Source organism: Schistocerca cancellata, chromosome 11, assembly GCF_023864275.1.
Source record: "Schistocerca cancellata isolate TAMUIC-IGC-003103 chromosome 11, iqSchCanc2.1, whole genome shotgun sequence".
NCBI classification, from domain to species: Eukaryota; Metazoa; Arthropoda; class Insecta; order Orthoptera; family Acrididae; genus Schistocerca; species Schistocerca cancellata.
Window position 1 is genome coordinate 83,998,273 of NC_064636.1, and position 18,837 is coordinate 84,017,109.

At 41.1% G+C, this 18,837-nt stretch overlaps 1 protein-coding gene across 1 annotated transcript in view; it reads left to right on the top strand.

The window, feature by feature from the left end:
- Positions 1–18,837, top strand: part of LOC126108237 (zinc finger protein 184-like) — a 96,071-nt gene that overhangs the window by 52,649 nt on the left and 24,585 nt on the right. Inside the window, exons 4-6 of the mRNA XM_049913467.1 lie at positions 6,789–6,863; positions 6,947–7,021; positions 17,963–18,096. Coding sequence (XP_049769424.1) covers positions 6,789–6,863; positions 6,947–7,021; positions 17,963–18,096 — 284 coding nt within the window. The remainder of the gene's footprint in view (positions 1–6,788; positions 6,864–6,946; positions 7,022–17,962; positions 18,097–18,837) is intronic.

Here is an 18,837-nt window from a genome sequence, read left to right on the forward strand (position 1 = left end):
ACTCGACCATGAAATCTACGTTTTGTCACCTTCTTTAACTGTCATAGTACTTGCTGTGGATCCTTATGCAGTTTGGAATTCCTGTGTGATGGTCTGGATAGATGTCTGCCTATTACACATTACAACCCTCTTCAAATGTCGGCGGTCTCTTTCAGCCAACAGACGAGGTCGGCCTGTATGCTTTTGTGCTGTACATGTCCCTTCACGTTTACGCTTCACTATCATATCAGAAACAGTGGACCTAGAGATGTTTAGGAGTGTGGAAATCTCGCATACAGATGCATGACACAATTGACATCCAATCACCTGACCACGTTCGAAGTGCGTGAGTTCTGTTGACTACTGAGGTCGCTGATATGGAGTACCTGGCAGCAGGTGGCAGCACAATACACCTAATATGAAAAACATGTTTTTGGGATTGTCCGGATACTTTTTATCACATAGTGTACAAACGTCCGTCGCCCCGATCTCCGGCAGGCGAAGCATTCACGGTCACACATTGTCCGGGGCATCCGGCAACAGGGCAATCCCGCAGCCAATCAGAGTGCGTGGTGCCAAGTTTCCATAGTTTAAAAATGGTGCATTGTCGAGCCACACGACATTAGTAATTTTGGTACCTGCTGGCATCAGGTATCCAAGGCTAAAATTTCGTAACACAGTTTTTCTCCACCCTGTATACGTGATCTCCTGCCACCGCTTGGTGAGCAGAGTTTTTATCTGTCCAGTTACATTATATTTTCAAAAATTAATTACTTTTGTTGTTATGTAATTCCTTCTTTTGGTCAGACTGTATCATAAATTTCATTTTTGCTCAATACTATTCAGTACCACTTCATATGGTGTTCAATATACATATCAAAACTTCAACACAGCCTTCCATAGCCCCATATTCCAAAAGCTTCTATTCTCATCTTGTCTAAATGTTTTATCATCCATGTGTCACTTCTGTTCCAGGTGAAAATCCAAACAAATACCTTTAGAAATGACTTCGATAGATTTAAATTTGTAATCAGTGTTAATAATTTGTCTTTTCCAGGAATGTTTTTCTTGCTGTTGCTATCCTGTCTGCTACTACCATCAGTTACTTTGCTAGCCAAATAGCAGAATTCATGAAGTACTGTTAGTGTCTTATTTCCTAATCTAATTCCCTCAGTGTTACCTGATGTATTTTAACTAAATTCTGTTACCTTTGCTTTACTTTTGTTGATATTCGTCTTATACAGGTTGGCACAGTAAAAGTAACCTGCCTCCCCCTTGAACGCGAATGCAATATTTCAACTTCAGTTCACACACCAGATGTTATTGCAGACATTTGCCAAAGAATTATTCAGAGCCCAAAAGTCTGCACATAAATTGGCCCAACAGATCCACGTCAATAGGAGGAGTTGTCAGCAGATATTGAAGCCATATCATGTATGTGACAGTTGCACAGCAGTTACAGGAGGATGACTCAGAAACATGTAAATTATTGTACGAGAGTAATCCCAAACGTAAGGTCTCCTATTTTTTTATAAGTACATAGACCTGTTTATTTCTACAATGGTTTATATCAGTTTACAGCTTGAACATTTTTGTATTTTATTGACATAATCACCATTTCTGTTGGTGCATTTTTGTAGACGCTGTGGCAGTTTGTGTTTGGCCATGTCATACCAGCTTGCCGCCATGCTGTTCAGAAAGTTATGAACCTCTTCTTTCATCTTGTCATTGGAGCTGAATCGCTTTCCGGCTAAATGTTCTTTTAACCTAGGGAACAGGTGATAGTTACTGGGCACCAAGTCAGGACTTTAGAGTGGGTGGGTGATTATGTTCCACTCAAACTGTTGCAGGAGAGAAACGGTTTGCAGAGTGATGTGTGGGCGAGCGTTGTCATGGAAAATGTGTACGCGCTTGCTCAACATTCCTCTTCTCTGGTTCTGAATTGTCCGTTTGAGTTTTGTCAGTGTTTCACAACACCTGTCAGCATTAATTGTGGTCCCAGTGGGCATAAACTCGACTAACAATACCCCTTTCCGATCCCAAAAAACGGTTGTCACGACTTTACCGGCACACTCAGTTTGTTTGAATTTCCGCAGCTTTGGCAAAGAAGGATGCTGCCACTGGTGTGATTGTTGCTGGGTCTCAGGTGTAAAGTGGTATGCCAAGGTTTCGTCACCCGTGACAATTGAGCCCAGAAAGTTGTCCTGTTCGGCTGCAAGGCAGTGAAGAAATGCGCAGGAAGCATCAACTTGTTGCCACATGTGGTCCTCACTCAGCATGTGTGGCACGCATCTTGCGTACACCTTCCGGTAGTTCAATGTTTCATTAAAATTCTGTGAGCGGTGCTTCGAGAAACCTCAGAAACCGACGTGCAGAGATCATCCAGGGTGATCTGCCTATCTTCACGCATGCTTTGCTCAACCTTCAACACTGTCTCCTCAGAAACAGACGGTCTCCCGAGCATTTGTTCGTCGTGATTTTCGGTCTGACGAGCTGCAAACTCTCTACACCACTTACGAACATTTTTGACATCCGTGCACAACTCACCGTACACTTCCGTCAATTGGCGATGGATGTCAATCAGTGCAGTGTCCTTTGCGTTCAAAAACTGAATAACTGTGCGCATTTCGGACTTGGTGGTAACATCCAACGGGAGCTCCATTCTCAACGGCTGCGAAGCCAAGACTGAGCGCCTCAGCACGGCATGCGTATGTTTACACACAGCGTGTGAAGCACTTTTCATGACAGTGTGACCAACTGCCACACAAACAGAGTTCTGTACTTATAAAAAAATAAGACACCTTACTTTTGGGATTACCCTCATATATGGCTTTTGAATAACATCAACGCTAATTTGTTAGAACCTTTCCATTACTCATGAGTGGTGAAGCATGGTTTCATCTTTTCGGTCATGTGGATTCACAGAATGTGAGGTATTGGGCAACAGAGAACCCTAACATCATGTGTCAGCAATTACTCCATTATCAAAAAATTGGCATTTGGTGCTGTTGACAGGAATGCGCATCATTGGAGTGATATTTTTTGACACTACACTCAACACGGTTGCATACATGGAAATTTTTGATACATTTTTTGCACAACTGCCTAAATATGAAAAACAATACTGCTTCTTCCAGCAAGATGGAGCAACATGCCACATGTCTAAGGTATTCCTGGAATGAGTCCATGTTGTCTTCACTGTGGAATGAACTGTCAACAAACATTTATGACCACCTCATTTGCCAGATCTAACAACGTGATATTTTTCCTGTGGGATCGCTTGAAGAGTAATGTCTATGAAACAAATTCACACACAATACAGGAACTGAAAGACAACATCACACATGAAGTTGCAGCCATCGATATCTGAACTTTACGCACGGTGTATCTGAATAGTTTAGATGTGCAGGGGGTTACTTTCAACTTCTTTTATAAATCCACTTTTCACTGTATTTTTCATTGCAAATAAATTGTAAATCTAATTTAAGCTTCTTGTTTCTGTAATTTCACTGCATTTCCTGTATTCTTATACAGGCTACTTTTATCTGCAACACCCTGTATTATAACCTGTTTTTAAGACACTATCTGTATCATTCAACTGCTCTTCTGAGTGCTTTGCCATCTGTGACACAATTACAGTGTCACTGGTAAACATCCAAGTTTTTGCTGTTTCTTCTCCCTGAAATTTAATTCCCTTCCCAGATTTCTCTTTGGTTGCCTTTACTACTGCTGAGTGTGCTGACTGAATAACATTAGGGATAAGCGACAATCCTGTTTTGCTCCCTTCTGGGCCACTGATTCCATTTCTTTGCTTCAAGTAATTATTATTATATTATTACACTCATGCTCATAAATTAAGGATAATGCTGATACATGGTGAAACAATGCTCTGGTGGGCAGTTTGTGGGTTTAAATCACCTCGGGGTATGACCATGCGGTGCATCTGACAAGTGGTCGTTGCATGGTGGCGCTGGCAGCAGTCCACATACACAGAGGTGTGTTGGTGCATCTCAGAGTACGGTGCAGCGAGTAAGTGTGCAGACGTTTTCAGATGTGCTAATGGTGACTGTGTGTTGAAAATGGCTCAAACAACACATATTGATGACGTAATGAGGGATAGAATGCTAAGGTGATTAGAGGCTGGTCAAACACAGCACGTCGTAGCATGGGCCCTCCATGTGCCACAAAGTGTGATCTCAAGATTATGGTAATGATTCCAGCAGACAGGAAACATATCCAGGTGCTACAGTACGGGACGTCCACAGTGTACAACACCACAAGAAGACCGATATCTCACCATCAATGCCCGCAGACGGCCACGGAGTACTGCAAGGTACATTCCACTGACCCCTGGTCACAGGAGAGCCCATAAAGCCTGGTGTCAAGAACACAGTACATGGTAACTGGAAGAGTAGTACCAGGTTATGTTCACAGACGAGTCCAGGTATAGTCTGAACAGTGATCCTCGGTGGGTTTTCATCTGGCGTGAACCTGGAACCAGGTACCGACCCCTTAATGTCCTTGAAAGGGATGTGTATGGAGGTCGTGGTTTGATGGTGTGGAGTGGGATTATGACTGGTGCACGTACACCCCTGCATGTCTTTGACAGAGGAACTGTAACAGGTCAGGTGTATCGGGACGTCATTTTGCACCAGTATGTCTGCCTTTTCAGGGGTGCAGTGGGTCCCACCTTCTTCCTGATGGATGATAACGCACGGCCCCACCGAGCTGCCATTGTGGAGGAGTACCTTGAAACAGAAGATGTCAGGTGAATGGAGTGACCTGTCTGTTCTCCAGATCTAAATCCCATCGAGCACGTCTGCGATGCTCTCGGTCGATGTATCGCTGCACGTCTTCAAACCCCTACGACAATTCAGGAGCTCCGACAGGCACTGGTGCAAGAATGGGAGGCTATACCCGAGCAGCTGCTCGACCACCTGATCCAGAGTATGCCAACCCGTTGTGCTGCCTGTGTACGTGTGCACGGTGATCATATCCCATATTGATGTCAGGGTATATGCGCAGGAAACAGTGGCGTTTGTAGTACATGTGTTTCGAGACGGTTTTCTCAACTTATAACCAATACCGTGGACTTGCAGATCTGTGTTGTGTGTGTTCCCTATATGCCTATGCTATTAGCACCAGTTCTGTGTAGTGCCACATTCTGTGGCACCTCATTCTGCAATTATGCTTAATTTATGAGCATGAGTGTATTATTATTATTATTATTGTTATTGTTGTTGTTGTTATTATTATTATTACACTGCTGGCCATTAAAATTGCTACACCAAGAAGATATGCAGATGATAAATTGGTATTCATTGGACAAATATATTATACTAGAACTAACATGTGATTACATTTTCACGCAATTTGGGTGCATAGATCCTGAAAAATCAGTACCCAGAACAACCACCTCTGGCTGTAATAACGGCCTCGATACACCTGGGCATTGAGTCAAGCAGGTCTTGGATGGCGTGTACAGGTACGGCTGCCCATGCAGCTTCAACACGATACCACAGTTCATCAAGAGTGGTGACTGGTGTATTGTAACGAGCCAGTTGCTCCGCCACCATTGACCAGATGTTTTCAGTTGGTGAGAGATCTGGAGAATGTGCTGGACAGGGCAGCAGTCGGACATTTTCTGTATCCAGAAAGGCCCATACAGGACCCGCAACATGCAGTCGTGCATTATCCTGCTGAAATGTAGGGTTTCGCAAGGATCGAATGAAGGGTAGAGCCACGGGTCGTAACACATCTGAAATGTAATGTCCACTGTTCAAATTGCCGTCAATGTGAACGAGAGGTGGCCGAGACGTGTAACCAATGGCACCCCACACCATCAGGCCGGGTGATACGCCAGTATGGCGATGACGAATACACGCTTCCAATGTGCATTCACCGCGATGACGCCAAACGCGGATGTCACCATCATGATGCTGTAAACAGAACCTGGATTCATCTGAAAAAATGACGTTTTGCCATTTGTGCACCCAGGTTCATTGTTGAGTGCTCCATCGCAGGCAATCCTGTCTGTGATGCAGGATCAAGTGTAACCGCAGCCACGGTCTCCGAGCTGATAGTCTGTGCTGCTGCAAACGTCATCGAACTGTTTGTGCAGATGGTTGTTGTCTTGCAAATGTCCCCATCTGTTGATTCAGGGATCAAGACGTGGCTGCACGATCCGTTACAGCCGTGCGGGTAAGATGCCTGTCATCTCGACTGCTAGTGATACAAGGCCATTGGGATCCAACATGGCATTCCGTATTACCCTCCTGAACCCACCGATTCCATATTCTGCTAACAGTCATTGGATATCGACCAATGGGAGCAGCAATGTCGCGATACGATAAACCGCAATCACAATAGGCTACAATCTGACCTTTATCAAAGTCGGAAACGTGATGGTACGCATTTCTCCTCCTTACACGGGGCATCACAACAACGTTTCACCAGGCAACGCCGGTCAGCTGCTGTTTAGAAATCGGTTGGAAACTTTCCTCATGTCAGCACATTGTAGGTGTCGCCACCGGCGCCAACGTTGTGTGAATGCTCTGAAAAGCTAATCATTTGCATATCACAGCATCTTGTTCCTGTCGGTTAAATTTCGCATCTGTAGCACATCATCTTCGTGGTGTAGCAATTTTAATGGCCAGTAGTGTATTATTATTATTACCACTATATTCTGCCCATGTACAGCTTGTTAAGAGTGTCTAGTTAGATTGGAGATAGAGTGTGAAGGCCCTTATCGTGCCACACAAAATAAATGTGTATGTAAATAAATAAATGACAAATTGTTTGTGTTGCAGATGTTTGAGTTTGTGGCTGTGAAACAGGAATGGGTCGAAGATGGGGTGAAGAAAGATGACTGGGATGAGGCTCAGGTTGGTCTTCAAATTGTTGAAAGGTATGTGGACACCTTGTGTCCAACTTGGTTTACTCCAGCATTCTGTTGGTTCTGTTACAGGAGCCTGAGAATGCAGCTGTAGAGGAAGATGAGATTCATGCAAAAACACAGCCATCTGAGTGGCACAGGTCAGAGGTAGGTTTAGTTGGAACTTTGTTTCTAATTATTTTATTGCTTGAAGTGTTATTGTTATTATTATTAATTTTTATTATTACTATTATTATTAATTACCCAGGGTTACCAAAAAGAAGTTTCTAAAAAAGTTTAAATTTTTGCACCCCTAATTCCAAAAATGACATTCATTTTTCTTCTTCCTGACCTGAAGATTTCAAAAACAGTGCAAGCTGTGAACAAAAAATATTGAATTTTTATGACATGACCTGTGTATTTTGTTAATACATCTCCAAATTTGGTTTTTCAGAGGAAAAAATCTTTTTATTAGTTCAAAATACAGTATGACAAATCACAGTTTATTAATTAAACAAAATTTAACTGAGATTGGTACACATTAAATGCATGTGAAGCCACCATTGTGTAGAATTTAGGGCCTGCTTTTACATTTACCAGAGCATCTATGGGGTGTTCAAAAAGTCTCTCCACAGTGCCGTATGATTGTTAGCCGCGCGTGCCGTATGATTGTTCGTCTGCCTGGGTTACTTCCCTCCAAGTGGACTCTCCCAACAGTCCACTGTTTCGTTTATCTCAGCCAGCATCAGTAGTATCGTTGGTGTGTATTGTTACGTGTTGACGTGAACGTTCAAGTTTAGTTCCTTTGTCCGTTTGTTTCGTTTTTATCACTATTAAATGTAAACCACTGAAGGACGTGTGTTTTTAGTCTAACAAGTGTTCAAAGCTGGCGCTAACTATGCTGTTTCATTTTGTCAAACATTTAATTCAGTTTTCCCGCAGACAACATTCCCACATTGCAAAACTGTGCGAAATTTGATTAACAAATTTCGAAGTACGGGTTCAGTGACAGATGCACCGAGAAATGGTCGCCCTAGTGTTTTGTGTGAGGATAAACTACCCGATATTTCCGATAAAATGTCCATGAGTCCGAACAAGTCAGTAAGAAAACTCGCCCAGGAAATCGATGTTAGTGTCGGAACAGCCCACATAGCTGTAAGGGAAAAATTAGAACTTTTCCCATACAAAGTGACAGTCGTGCAACAACTGCAAAATACTGATCATGGCAAGAGGCTGCATTGTTGTCAATGGTTCCAAAATTTTGTTCAATAAAATGGAACGGATATTCTTAATGAAATGTTTTTCACTGATGAGGTGTGGTTTCATTTATCCGAGTACATGAAAATTCTCGTATGTCGAGCAGTGCAAATCCATTGTGTATTCATGAGGAACCGCTTCATTCTGTGAAAATAGGAATTTGGATTGTAATTTCTAGACGTTGGATTGTGGGTCCCATATTTTGCAACGAAATAAACGCACAACGATACTGCAGTGATATTCTGTACCCATTCATAGGAGAACTTGTGTTAACTGAAATACTGAACGGCTATTTTTAACAAGATGCTGCAACCGCGCATACAGCTCGCGTTTCAATGTTACTGCTTGCTGATGTTTTCGGTGATCGGATAATTTCACAGCGACTTTGGCCTCCACGATCGCCTGACCTAACACCACCTGACTTTTTCTTTGGGGCTGCAGCGAAAGCAACTGTCTATAAATACTGTCCAAAATCCACCGATGAACTGAAAACTGCAATATCTACTTTCACTGCTTCTGTTACAGAAGAAATGTTACAGCTTGTGTTTGGAAACATGATTAGATGAATTTAATTGTGTATTCAACAACAGGGGGGACGCTTTCAACATTTAATGTGAAAATTTGTAAGTAAAATGAATACTCAATAAATTAACAACTTGTATTTCACTGAGTTTCACTTCGGTATATTCACTGCGGCATACGGCACGTGTGACTAACAATCATGTGGCATGGCAAAGAGACTTTTTGAACACCCCGTAGAATGCTCAGTAGCAGGGATATCCCTTATCAGTTGTTTAACAGTAATCTGCCATCATGATGGCATCCCAGCATCCCTTGTACCTGGTCTCCATCTCTTTCATCTCCCAGTGGAATCACTTGCACTGCTCATTGCTCCCAGGCTCACAAGAAATCAATCTATATGTGAGGACATGTACACGTTTCAATACTTGTGTTGCATCCCGAGGTGTCTGAAACCTACCAGTAACAATTTCTATATAGCCTGTCACCTTATTGTTGCCCAGAAAGTTCTTCACCATCAGAACAAAAGCTGTCTGCATTTCAGTTAGTTACGAGTTTTCAAATTGCAATTTATTGGTGGAACACTTAGAAAATGTAACAGGTCCGCTAAAGAAACCGCTTACACTACACTTGTCTGCCCTCTCCTGGAATAATGCACCAAAGAGGATTGACGGAGGACACTGAAATAAAAAGTCGTGTGGCGAGGGCCTCCTGTCGGGTAGACTGGTCGCCTGATGCAAGTCTTTTGAGTTGACGCCACTTCGGCAGCTGAGAAAAGCACTTTGTAGTGTTCAGTTGTAAAAGAGGAACATGTGAAATGTGTGCAAAAAATAAAATCCAGTGGAGACCACATTTCCAATGTACAGGGTTATTACAGATGATTGAAGCGATTTCACAGCTCTACAATAACTATTATTTTAGATATTTTCACAATGCTTTGCACACACATACAAAAACTCAAAAAGTTTTTTTAGGCATTCACAAATGTTCGATATGTGCCCCTTTAGTGACTCGGCAAACATCAAGCCGATAATCAAGTTCCTCCCACACTCGGCGCAGCATGTCCCCATCAATGAGTTCGAAAGCATCGTTGATGCGAGCTCGCAGTTCTGGCACGTTTCTTGGTAGAGGAGGTTTAAACACTGAATCTTTCACATAACCCCACAGAAAGAAATCACATGGGGTTAAGTCGGGAGAGCGTGGAGGCCATGACACGAATTGCTGATCGTGATCTCCACCACAACCGATCCATCGGTTTTCCAACCTCCTGTTTAAGAAATGCCGAACATCGTGATGGAAGTGCGGTGGAGCACCATCCTGTTGAAAGATGAAGTCGGCGCTGTCGGTCTCCAGTTGTGGCATGAGCCAATTTTCCAGCATGTCCGGATACACGTGTCCTGTAACATTTTTTTCGCAGAAGAAAAAGGGGCTGTAAACTTTAAACCGTGAGATTGCACAAAACACGTTAACTTTTGGTGAATTGCGAATTGCTGGAGTTAGCAGTTGGTGGATCTTTGTTGAACTTCGTCCTGAAGTGTCGTTGCACTGTTATGACTGACTGATGTGAGTGCATTTCAAGCACGACATACGCTTTCTCGGCTCCTGTCGCCATTTTGTCTCACTGCGCTCTCGAGCGCTCTGGCGGCAGAAACCTGAAGTGTGGCTTCAGCCGAACAAAACCTTATGAGTTTTTCTACGTATCTGTAGTGTGTTGTGACCATATGTCAATGAATGGAGCTACAGTGAATTTATGAAATCGCTTCAATCATTTGTAATAGCCCTGTAGTGAATGTAAAGTATATTTGTGCCACAATGACAAAAAGAACTGTTTCTTACAATATCATGAGGTATCATTTAGACACATGACAATACCAGAGAAGGAAAGTTGCTACTCACCATGTAGCGGAGATGCTTTCGGCCATTAAGGCCTTTGTAAGCCGAAAGCTTTAATTGTGTGAATCTTTTTATTGTGCCTATCACGACTCAGCATCTCCGCTATATTCCGCTATATGGTGAGTAGCAACTTTCCTTCTCTGGTACTGTTACATTGCATCCTGGATTTTCCATTGTTAGACACATGACATGTACATTAAAATTCATACAGTCATGGGTTTCGAAAACCATGTATACTATACCTTCAATAGTTACTCTAGGATCAAAACTAATGTGAAATTTTTGAAAAAAAAAACCTCATAAATATCATATTTGTTATTAAGTCTCTAATGTAAAAATGTTCCATGATAATGTGGAATAAAGTACAAGTTCGACAAATTGAAGCATTTTTCTGTGCGTGTTGTCCTTCTGTCTGTGGAGCCTGATGGTACTTATGAATACCGCCACTGGAAAAAAATAAAATAAAATTTTACAAGAAATCATAGAGCCTTCTGAGGCCACAGTAACACTAATTCCACAAAGAAAATGAAAAAAAGTAATTTTTTTCTTAATGTCTGGAGACAAAGGATTAATGTAAAACAAAGTAAGTTGTGAAATAATAAAAATAGTATAAATGAGTGTCATTTTTTAAATCAGCGCATTATACCTATACAAAATTAATAAAAAAAAGTATATAATGGGTCTATACAAGGACGATGCACTTGAGGACAATATTATGGAAGTGGAAGAGGATGTAGATGAAGATGAAATGGGAGATATGATAGTGTGTGAAGAGTTTGACAGAGCACTGAAAGACCTGAGTCGAAACAAGGCCTTGGGAGTAGACAACATTCCATTAGAACTACTGACGGCCTTGGGAGAGCCAGTCCTGACAAAACTCTACCATCTAGTGAGCAAGGTGTATGAGACAGGCGAAATACCCTCAGACTTCAAGAAGAATATAATAATGTTGTTCTACCAAGAACCGATGGAAGATTCTGTTAATATGAAGAATATAATAATTCCAATCCCAAAGAAAGCAGGCGTTGACAAATGTGAAAATTACTGAACTATCAGTTTAATATGCCATGGCTGCAAAATGTTAACGCAAATTCTTTACAGACGAATGGAAAAACTGGTAGAAGCTGACCTCGGGGAAGATCAGTTCGGATTCCGCAGAAATGTTGGAACACGTGAGGCAATACTGACCCTATGACTTATCTTAGAAAATAGATTAAGGAAAGGCAAACCTACATTTCTAGCATTTGTAGACTTGGAGAAAGCTTTTGACAATGATGACTGGAATACTCCCTTTCAAATTCTGAAGGTGGCAGGGGTAAAATACAGGGAGTGAAAGGCTATTTACAATTTGTACAGAAACCAGATGGCAGTTATAAGAGTCGAGGGGCATAAAAGGGAAGCAGCGGTTGGGAAGGGAGTGAGACAGGGTTGTATCCTATCCCCAATGTTATTCAATCTGTATATTGAGCAAGCTGTGAAGGAAACAAAAGAAAAATTTGGAGTAGGAATTAAAATCCATGGAGAAGAAATAAAAACTTTAAGGTTCACTGATGACATTGTAATTCTGTCAGAGACAGTAAAGGACTTGGAAGAGCAGTTGAATGGAATGGACAGTGTCTTGAAAGGAGGATATAAGATGAACATAGACAAAAGCACAATGAGGATAATGGAATGTAATCGAATGAAATCGGGTGATGCTGCGGGAATTAGATTAGGAAATGAGACGCTTAAAGTAGTAAATGAGTTTTGCTACTTGGGGAGCAAAATAACTGATGATGGTTGAAGTAGAGAGGATATAAAATGTAGACTGGCAATGGCAAGGAAAGTGTTTCTGAAGAAGAGAAATTTGTTAACATTGAGTATAGATTTAAGTGTCAGGAAGTCGTTTCTGAAAGTATTTGTATGGAGTGTAGCCATGTATGGAAGTGAAACGTGGATGATAAATAATTTAGACAAGAAGAGAGTAGAAGCTTTCGAAATGTGGTGCTACTGAAGAATGCTGGAAATTAGATGGGTAGATCACATAACTAATGAGGAGGTATTGAATAGATTTGGAGAGAAGAGAAATTTGTGGCACAACTTGACAAGGAGAAGGGATCAGTTTGTAGTACATGTTCTGAGGCATCAGGGGATCACAAATTTAGCATTGTAGGGCAGCTTGGAGGGTAAAAATCGTAGAGGGAGACCAAGAGGTGATTACACTAAGCAGATTCAGAAGGATGTAGGTTTCAGTAGGTACTGGGAGATGAAGCAGCTTGCACAGGATAGAGTAGCATGGAGAGCTGCATCAAACCAGTCTCAGGACTGAAGACCACAACAACAACAACCCAGTGCTATTACTGTTGATAAGATTCAGTGATGCCATTGCTAGCGGCAGTGAAACTGACGAAAGATTCAGGACTTTTTAATTGGAATGAACAGTCTGATGAGCGCACAGTGTGGATTCAGAGTTAACTGAAGAAAGTAAGAAGCACCAGAAGTTGGATTGGTGGTAAATTAGACATCAGAATTGAGATCACAAACAAGACGAAGTGAAGGAATTCTGCTGCCTATGAAGCAAACTAACACACAGCGGACAGAGCAAGGAGGACATAAAAGTAGACTATCACAGCCAAAGAATTGATTCCTCATCATCATCATCATCATCATCATCATCATTTAAGACTGATTATGCCTTTCAGCGTTCAGTCTGGAGTATAGCCCCCCTTATACAGTTCCTCCATGATCCCCTATTCAGTGCTAACATTGGTGCCTCTTCTGATGTTAAACCTATTACTTCAAAATCATTCTTAACCGAATCCAGGTACCTTCTCCTCGGTCTGCCCCGACTCCTCCTACCCTCTACTGCTGAATCCATGAGTCTCTTGGGTAACCTTGCTTCTCCCATGCGTGTAACATGACCCCACCATCTAAGCCTGTTCGCCCTGACTGTTACATCTATAGAGTTCGTTCCCAGTTTTTCTTTGATTTCCTCATTGTGGACACCCTCCTGCCATTGTTCCCATCTACTAGTACCTGCAATCATCCTAGCTACTTTCATATCTGTAACCTCAACCTTGTTGATAAGGTAACCTGAGTCCACCCAGCTTTCGCTCCCATACAACAAAGTTGGTTGAAAGATTGAACGGTGCACAGATAACTTAGTCTCGGTACTGACTTCCTTCTTGCAGAAGAGAGTAGATCGTAGCTGAGCGCTCACTGCATTAGCTTTGCTACACCCCGCTTCCAGTTCTTTCACTATGTTGCCATCCTGTGAGAATATGCATCCTAAGTACTTGAAACCGTCCACCTGTTCTAACTTTGTTCCTCCTATTTGGCACTCAATCCGCTTATATTTCTTTCCCACTGACATTACTTTCGTTTTGGAGATGCTAATCTTCATACCATAGTCCTTACATTTCTGATCTAGCTCTGAAATATTACTTTGCAAACTTTCAATCGAATCTGCCATCACAACTAAGTCATCCGCATATGCAAGACTGCTTATTTTGTGTTCACATATCTTAATCTCACCCAGCCAGTCTATTGTTTTCAACATATGATCCATAAATAATATGAATAACAGTGGAGACAGGTTGCAGCCGTGTCTTACCCCTGAAACTACTCTGAACCATGAACTCAATTTACCGTCAACTCTAACTGCTGCCTGACTATCCATGTAAAGACCTTTAATTGCTTGCAAAAGTTTGCCTCCTATTCCATAATCTTGTAGAACAGACAATAACTTCCTCCTAGGAACCCGGTCATATGCCTTTTCTAGATCTATAAAGCGTAGATACAATTCCCTGTTCCACTCATAACACTTCTCTATTATTTGCTGTAAGCTAAAGATCTGGTCCTGACAACCTCTAAGAGGCCTAAACCCACACTGATTTTCATCCAATTGGTCCTCAACTAATACTCGCACTTTCCTTTCAACAATACCTGAGAAGATTTTACCCACAATGCTGATTAAAGAGATACCTCTGTAGTTGTTACATTCTTTTCTGTTTCCATGTTTAAAGATTGGTGTGATTACTGCTTTTGTCCAGTCTGATGGAATCTGTCCCGACTCCCCGGCCATTTCAATTATCCTGTGTAGCCATTTAAGACCTGACATTCCACTGTATTTGATGAGTTCCTTGTGAAAAAAATTGTATCGAACATCCACTTGAATTAAGGAAAAGGCCTCTCAAAATGTATGAGGCATGTCCAGAAAGAAAGTACTGTTTTGGGAAAAAAGCTCATAAAAATATTTTTTCAAACTAAAGCAAGAAAAAGCATTTCCTAAACTATTTTTCTACATAGTTGCAACCGTTGTTCGGACATTTGTCATAGTGATAAGCCATCTTTTCTATCTCTTCTTCATAGAAAGGTGCAACCAGTGAAGATAGCCTACCATCGTCATTATCAAAACACCTTTCCCCAAAATCGTGCTTATAGTTTAAGAACAAGTGGTATTCAGATGGTGCGAGATCAGGGATGTACAACGAGTGATGGAACTACTCGTAAATGAATTGTTGAATAATGTTTTGAGTGACATCAGCAGACTGAGGAAGAGTGTTTTCATGAAGCAACACGATGCCTCAACTGAGCATTCAACACTTTTCATTTCGAATTGCACCCTTAAGTTTTCTCAGTGTTTCATAGTACTTTAGCGCTTTGAAGGTTTTGCCTCTGGGAAGCACCTCAACAAACAGAATGCCCTGCCTGTCCCAGAACACAGTGCACATGTCGTCATTCTGAATTTTTGATGTTTGGAGAATTGTGAGTGCATCCACTCCATATACTGTTGTTTTGATTCTAGAGTGACATGAAAAATCCACGTTTCATCACGGGTCATAATTCTGTTTAAAAATTCATCTACCTCATCATTGTAACAGGTGAGAAATGTCAAAGTGCCGCAAAGTCACTTCATTTTGTGGACATCTGTGAGGATTTGGGGAACCCAGTGGGAACACTGCTTGAGAAAATTTATGCTATTTGTGACAGTCTCTTTCAGTGCAGTTTTTGAAAGTTGGAGAAACTCATCAAAAAGCTTTCTTATTGTGAACCATCTGCTTTCACGAATTTTCTCATTCACTTTGACAGCCAAACCAATATTGACTACAGAAGGCAACGTACTCTGTGCTTCGTCATGAACATTGGTTCATCCATCATTCAGTTGTCTGACCCAGTTTCTCAACTTTCTATCAATCATTACTTTTTCACCACAAGTCTGTACGAGTTGATAGTGAACTTCTGCTCGCTTAATGTTCTTTGCATTCAAAAACTGTATTACAGAACATACTTCACAAATGTAAACAAGACACAATCTGAAACTTCCTGGCAGACCGAGACTCGAGTTCGGGACCTTTGCCTTTCGCGGGCAAGTGCTCTACCATCTGAGCTACCCAAGCACGACTCACGCCCCGTTCTCACAGCTTTACTTCCGCCAGTACCTCGTCTCCTACCTTCCAAACTTAGCAGAAGCTCTCCTGCGAACCTTGCAGCATTAGCACTCCTGAAAGAAAGGATATTGCGGAGACATGGCTTCGCCACAGCCTGGCAGAAGTAAAGCTGTGAGGGCATGAGGGCGTGATTCACGCTTGGGTAGCTCAGTTGGTAGAGCACTTGCTCGCGAAAGGCAAAGGTCCCGAGTTCAAGTCTCGGTCCGGCACTCAGTTTTAATCTGCCAGGAAGTTTCATACCAACACACACTCCGCTGCAGAGTGAAAATCTCATTCTGGAAGACACAATCTGGCTGTAATGGCATCAGTGGAAAGCCAGTGAGCCAGAGAGATGAGTGCAATTTTGCGGGACTGCAACAAAACCACTGCAGTGGCAGTAGAATGAATCAGTGCTTAATTTCTGGACACACCTCGTGTGTTGGTGATACAGCACTTCATGGTAGTAAATCACAGACTAAGAGGAATCAGGAAAAAGAAGAGAATCTAACCATCTGAGATGTGGTGTGACAGAAGGATGTTGAAAATTAGGTGTACTGATAAGGTAAAAAATGAGGTGGTTCTCTGTAGGATCTACAAGGAAAGGAATCTGTGGCAAACACTGACAAGAAGGGACAGGATGCAGCATCAGAAAAAGTAAAACCCTACAAAACTCCCTGTCCTCCAGGGTGTGGACAGTAACCCCACACTATAAAAATGTCATATTAAGGGACCACAACAAGAGCCTCAGATAATGAATGGGACATACAAAAGAAAAAGGACAAAAGATTTGCCAATAGTAACTTGGAGCATACGAACTATGTTGAAACCTGGAAAAATGAAAGAAATAACTGAAAACACCATGAGGCTTAAGATCAATATCATGGCATTACAAGAAGTGAGAAGGCAAGGGCAAATATATATGAGTCGTTATTCTCTGCTATACAGTGGACCAGAAAGGAGAACGGGGCAAGCTGGAACAGGATTTATAACAACAAAAGAAATTAGGAAAAGCCTTTTGGAATTTTAACCTATAAATGAAACATTCAGCACATTGAGAATAAATGGGAAATTCAGGAATATAGCAATGATAACAGCGTACACACCAACAGAGAAAGCAGAAGAAAAAACAAAAGAACAGTTTTATGAAGACCTTGAAAGTACGTGTGGTAAAGTACAAAACTACGACCCACTGCTAGTTGGGGGATATTGAATATGGAAGAGTATCAGGGAGAAATATATTACATGAAAAAAGTAATGAGAATGGAGATATGTTATCTCAGTTTGCTGGTAGAAATAATTTATTCATCAAGAGTACGTATTTTCCTCACAAAAGAATACCTCTTGAAACATGGAAATCAAGTGTAAGTGGACTAGTTAATTAAATAGACCATGTGTTAACTAAAGTACGATGTGCGATGTCAGTCATAGATGTATAGAGCAGCAGGGGTCCAGACTGTGACTGAAACCACTACACTGTAAGAGTCGTCATGAGACTGAAGTTAGTGGTAATACATAAAATCAGAATGGAAAAAAAAGCATTTTGGAATATAGCAACTTAATGATCCTGAAATTGTGAAAATATACCAAATAAAAATTAAAGCCTCCTGACAGCCAGCAAGGAAATGGTGGGAAATCTAGACTGATGGAATAGAATCCAGAAAGTGGTGAAAGAGGCAGCAGAAGAAACAGTTGGGGTAAGAAGAAAGGAAAGAAACAAATGGTTTGCTGATGAATGTGGACTAGCAATAGAATATAAAAATGCAACAAGACTGAGAAAGTTACAGAGAGAGAGAGACAAGAAGAAATGTGGAGGTGGATAAAGAATTAAGGTCTAAAACTAATGGGATGTGTAAGAAAAAGAAAATGAATGGCTGAAAGCAAAATTTCAACAGGTAGAAGAACTAAAGGAACAGAATGAGACAAGAAAATTCTATCATGCAATAGGAAAGATAAGAGAGAATTTTCACCCACAAAAGATGCATGTAAGTATAGAAATGGTAAGATAATCATAGATGAACAAAAAATATTGCAGAGATGGGCAGAATACTTTGAAGATATTCTCAATGCCAACTCAGACCAGAGATCAAGAGATCTGCTAAAACAGGAGGAGAATATAGAGACAAGAGATGATGAAAGGAAAGAAGCAAAAAGACCAACTTTGGAGAGGTATACAATCATTGATATATAAATTGAAAAATAGCACCGTACACCTGGTGAAGAAGGAATAGTGTCAGAACTCATAAAATTTTGTGATCATCCTCTAATACGTGAAATACGTGCATTAATAAATAATATTTGAGAAAATGAAAGTGTGCCTGAGGATTGGAAAACTGGGATAATATGCCTTCTGTATAAAAAAAAGCAAGAAAGTTAGCTTGCAAAAATTGTAGATGCGTCAATTTACCAAACGCAGCCAGTAAGATATTTTCTGGGTTGCCAGATGAAAGGATAAAGAAGTGCACTGAAAATATCCTCAGAGAATACCAGTTTGGTTTCTGGCCAGATAGTGGCATTTTTAGCAGTAGTTTGTTATTATGCAAATAATGGAGAAATATGACACAGATCTCGACTTCCTGTTTCTTTTTTTTAATTTTAAGCGAGCTTTTAAGGGGCTCTGGAAAGGCTCAAAATCATGAAAAGTTCAATTTTTACTTTTTTGCGTTTTCTGAATCTGCAGACTATTACCTGTTAATAGATATATAATTTATTCAATTCCGAAGACTACAACTATTTTTAAATTTTTTTTGAAATGTGTTCTACATGGGCGTGACCCACTGTGGCGCTGTTAAACTGCTGTCAAATGGTGTTAATATTAACGTCCGTGTTCATCAGGTACATTTTAGTGATGTGAGATAAAGTATGTGTTGTGGCTAACCTGTCATGGTTCAATATATACCGCTGGTGTGA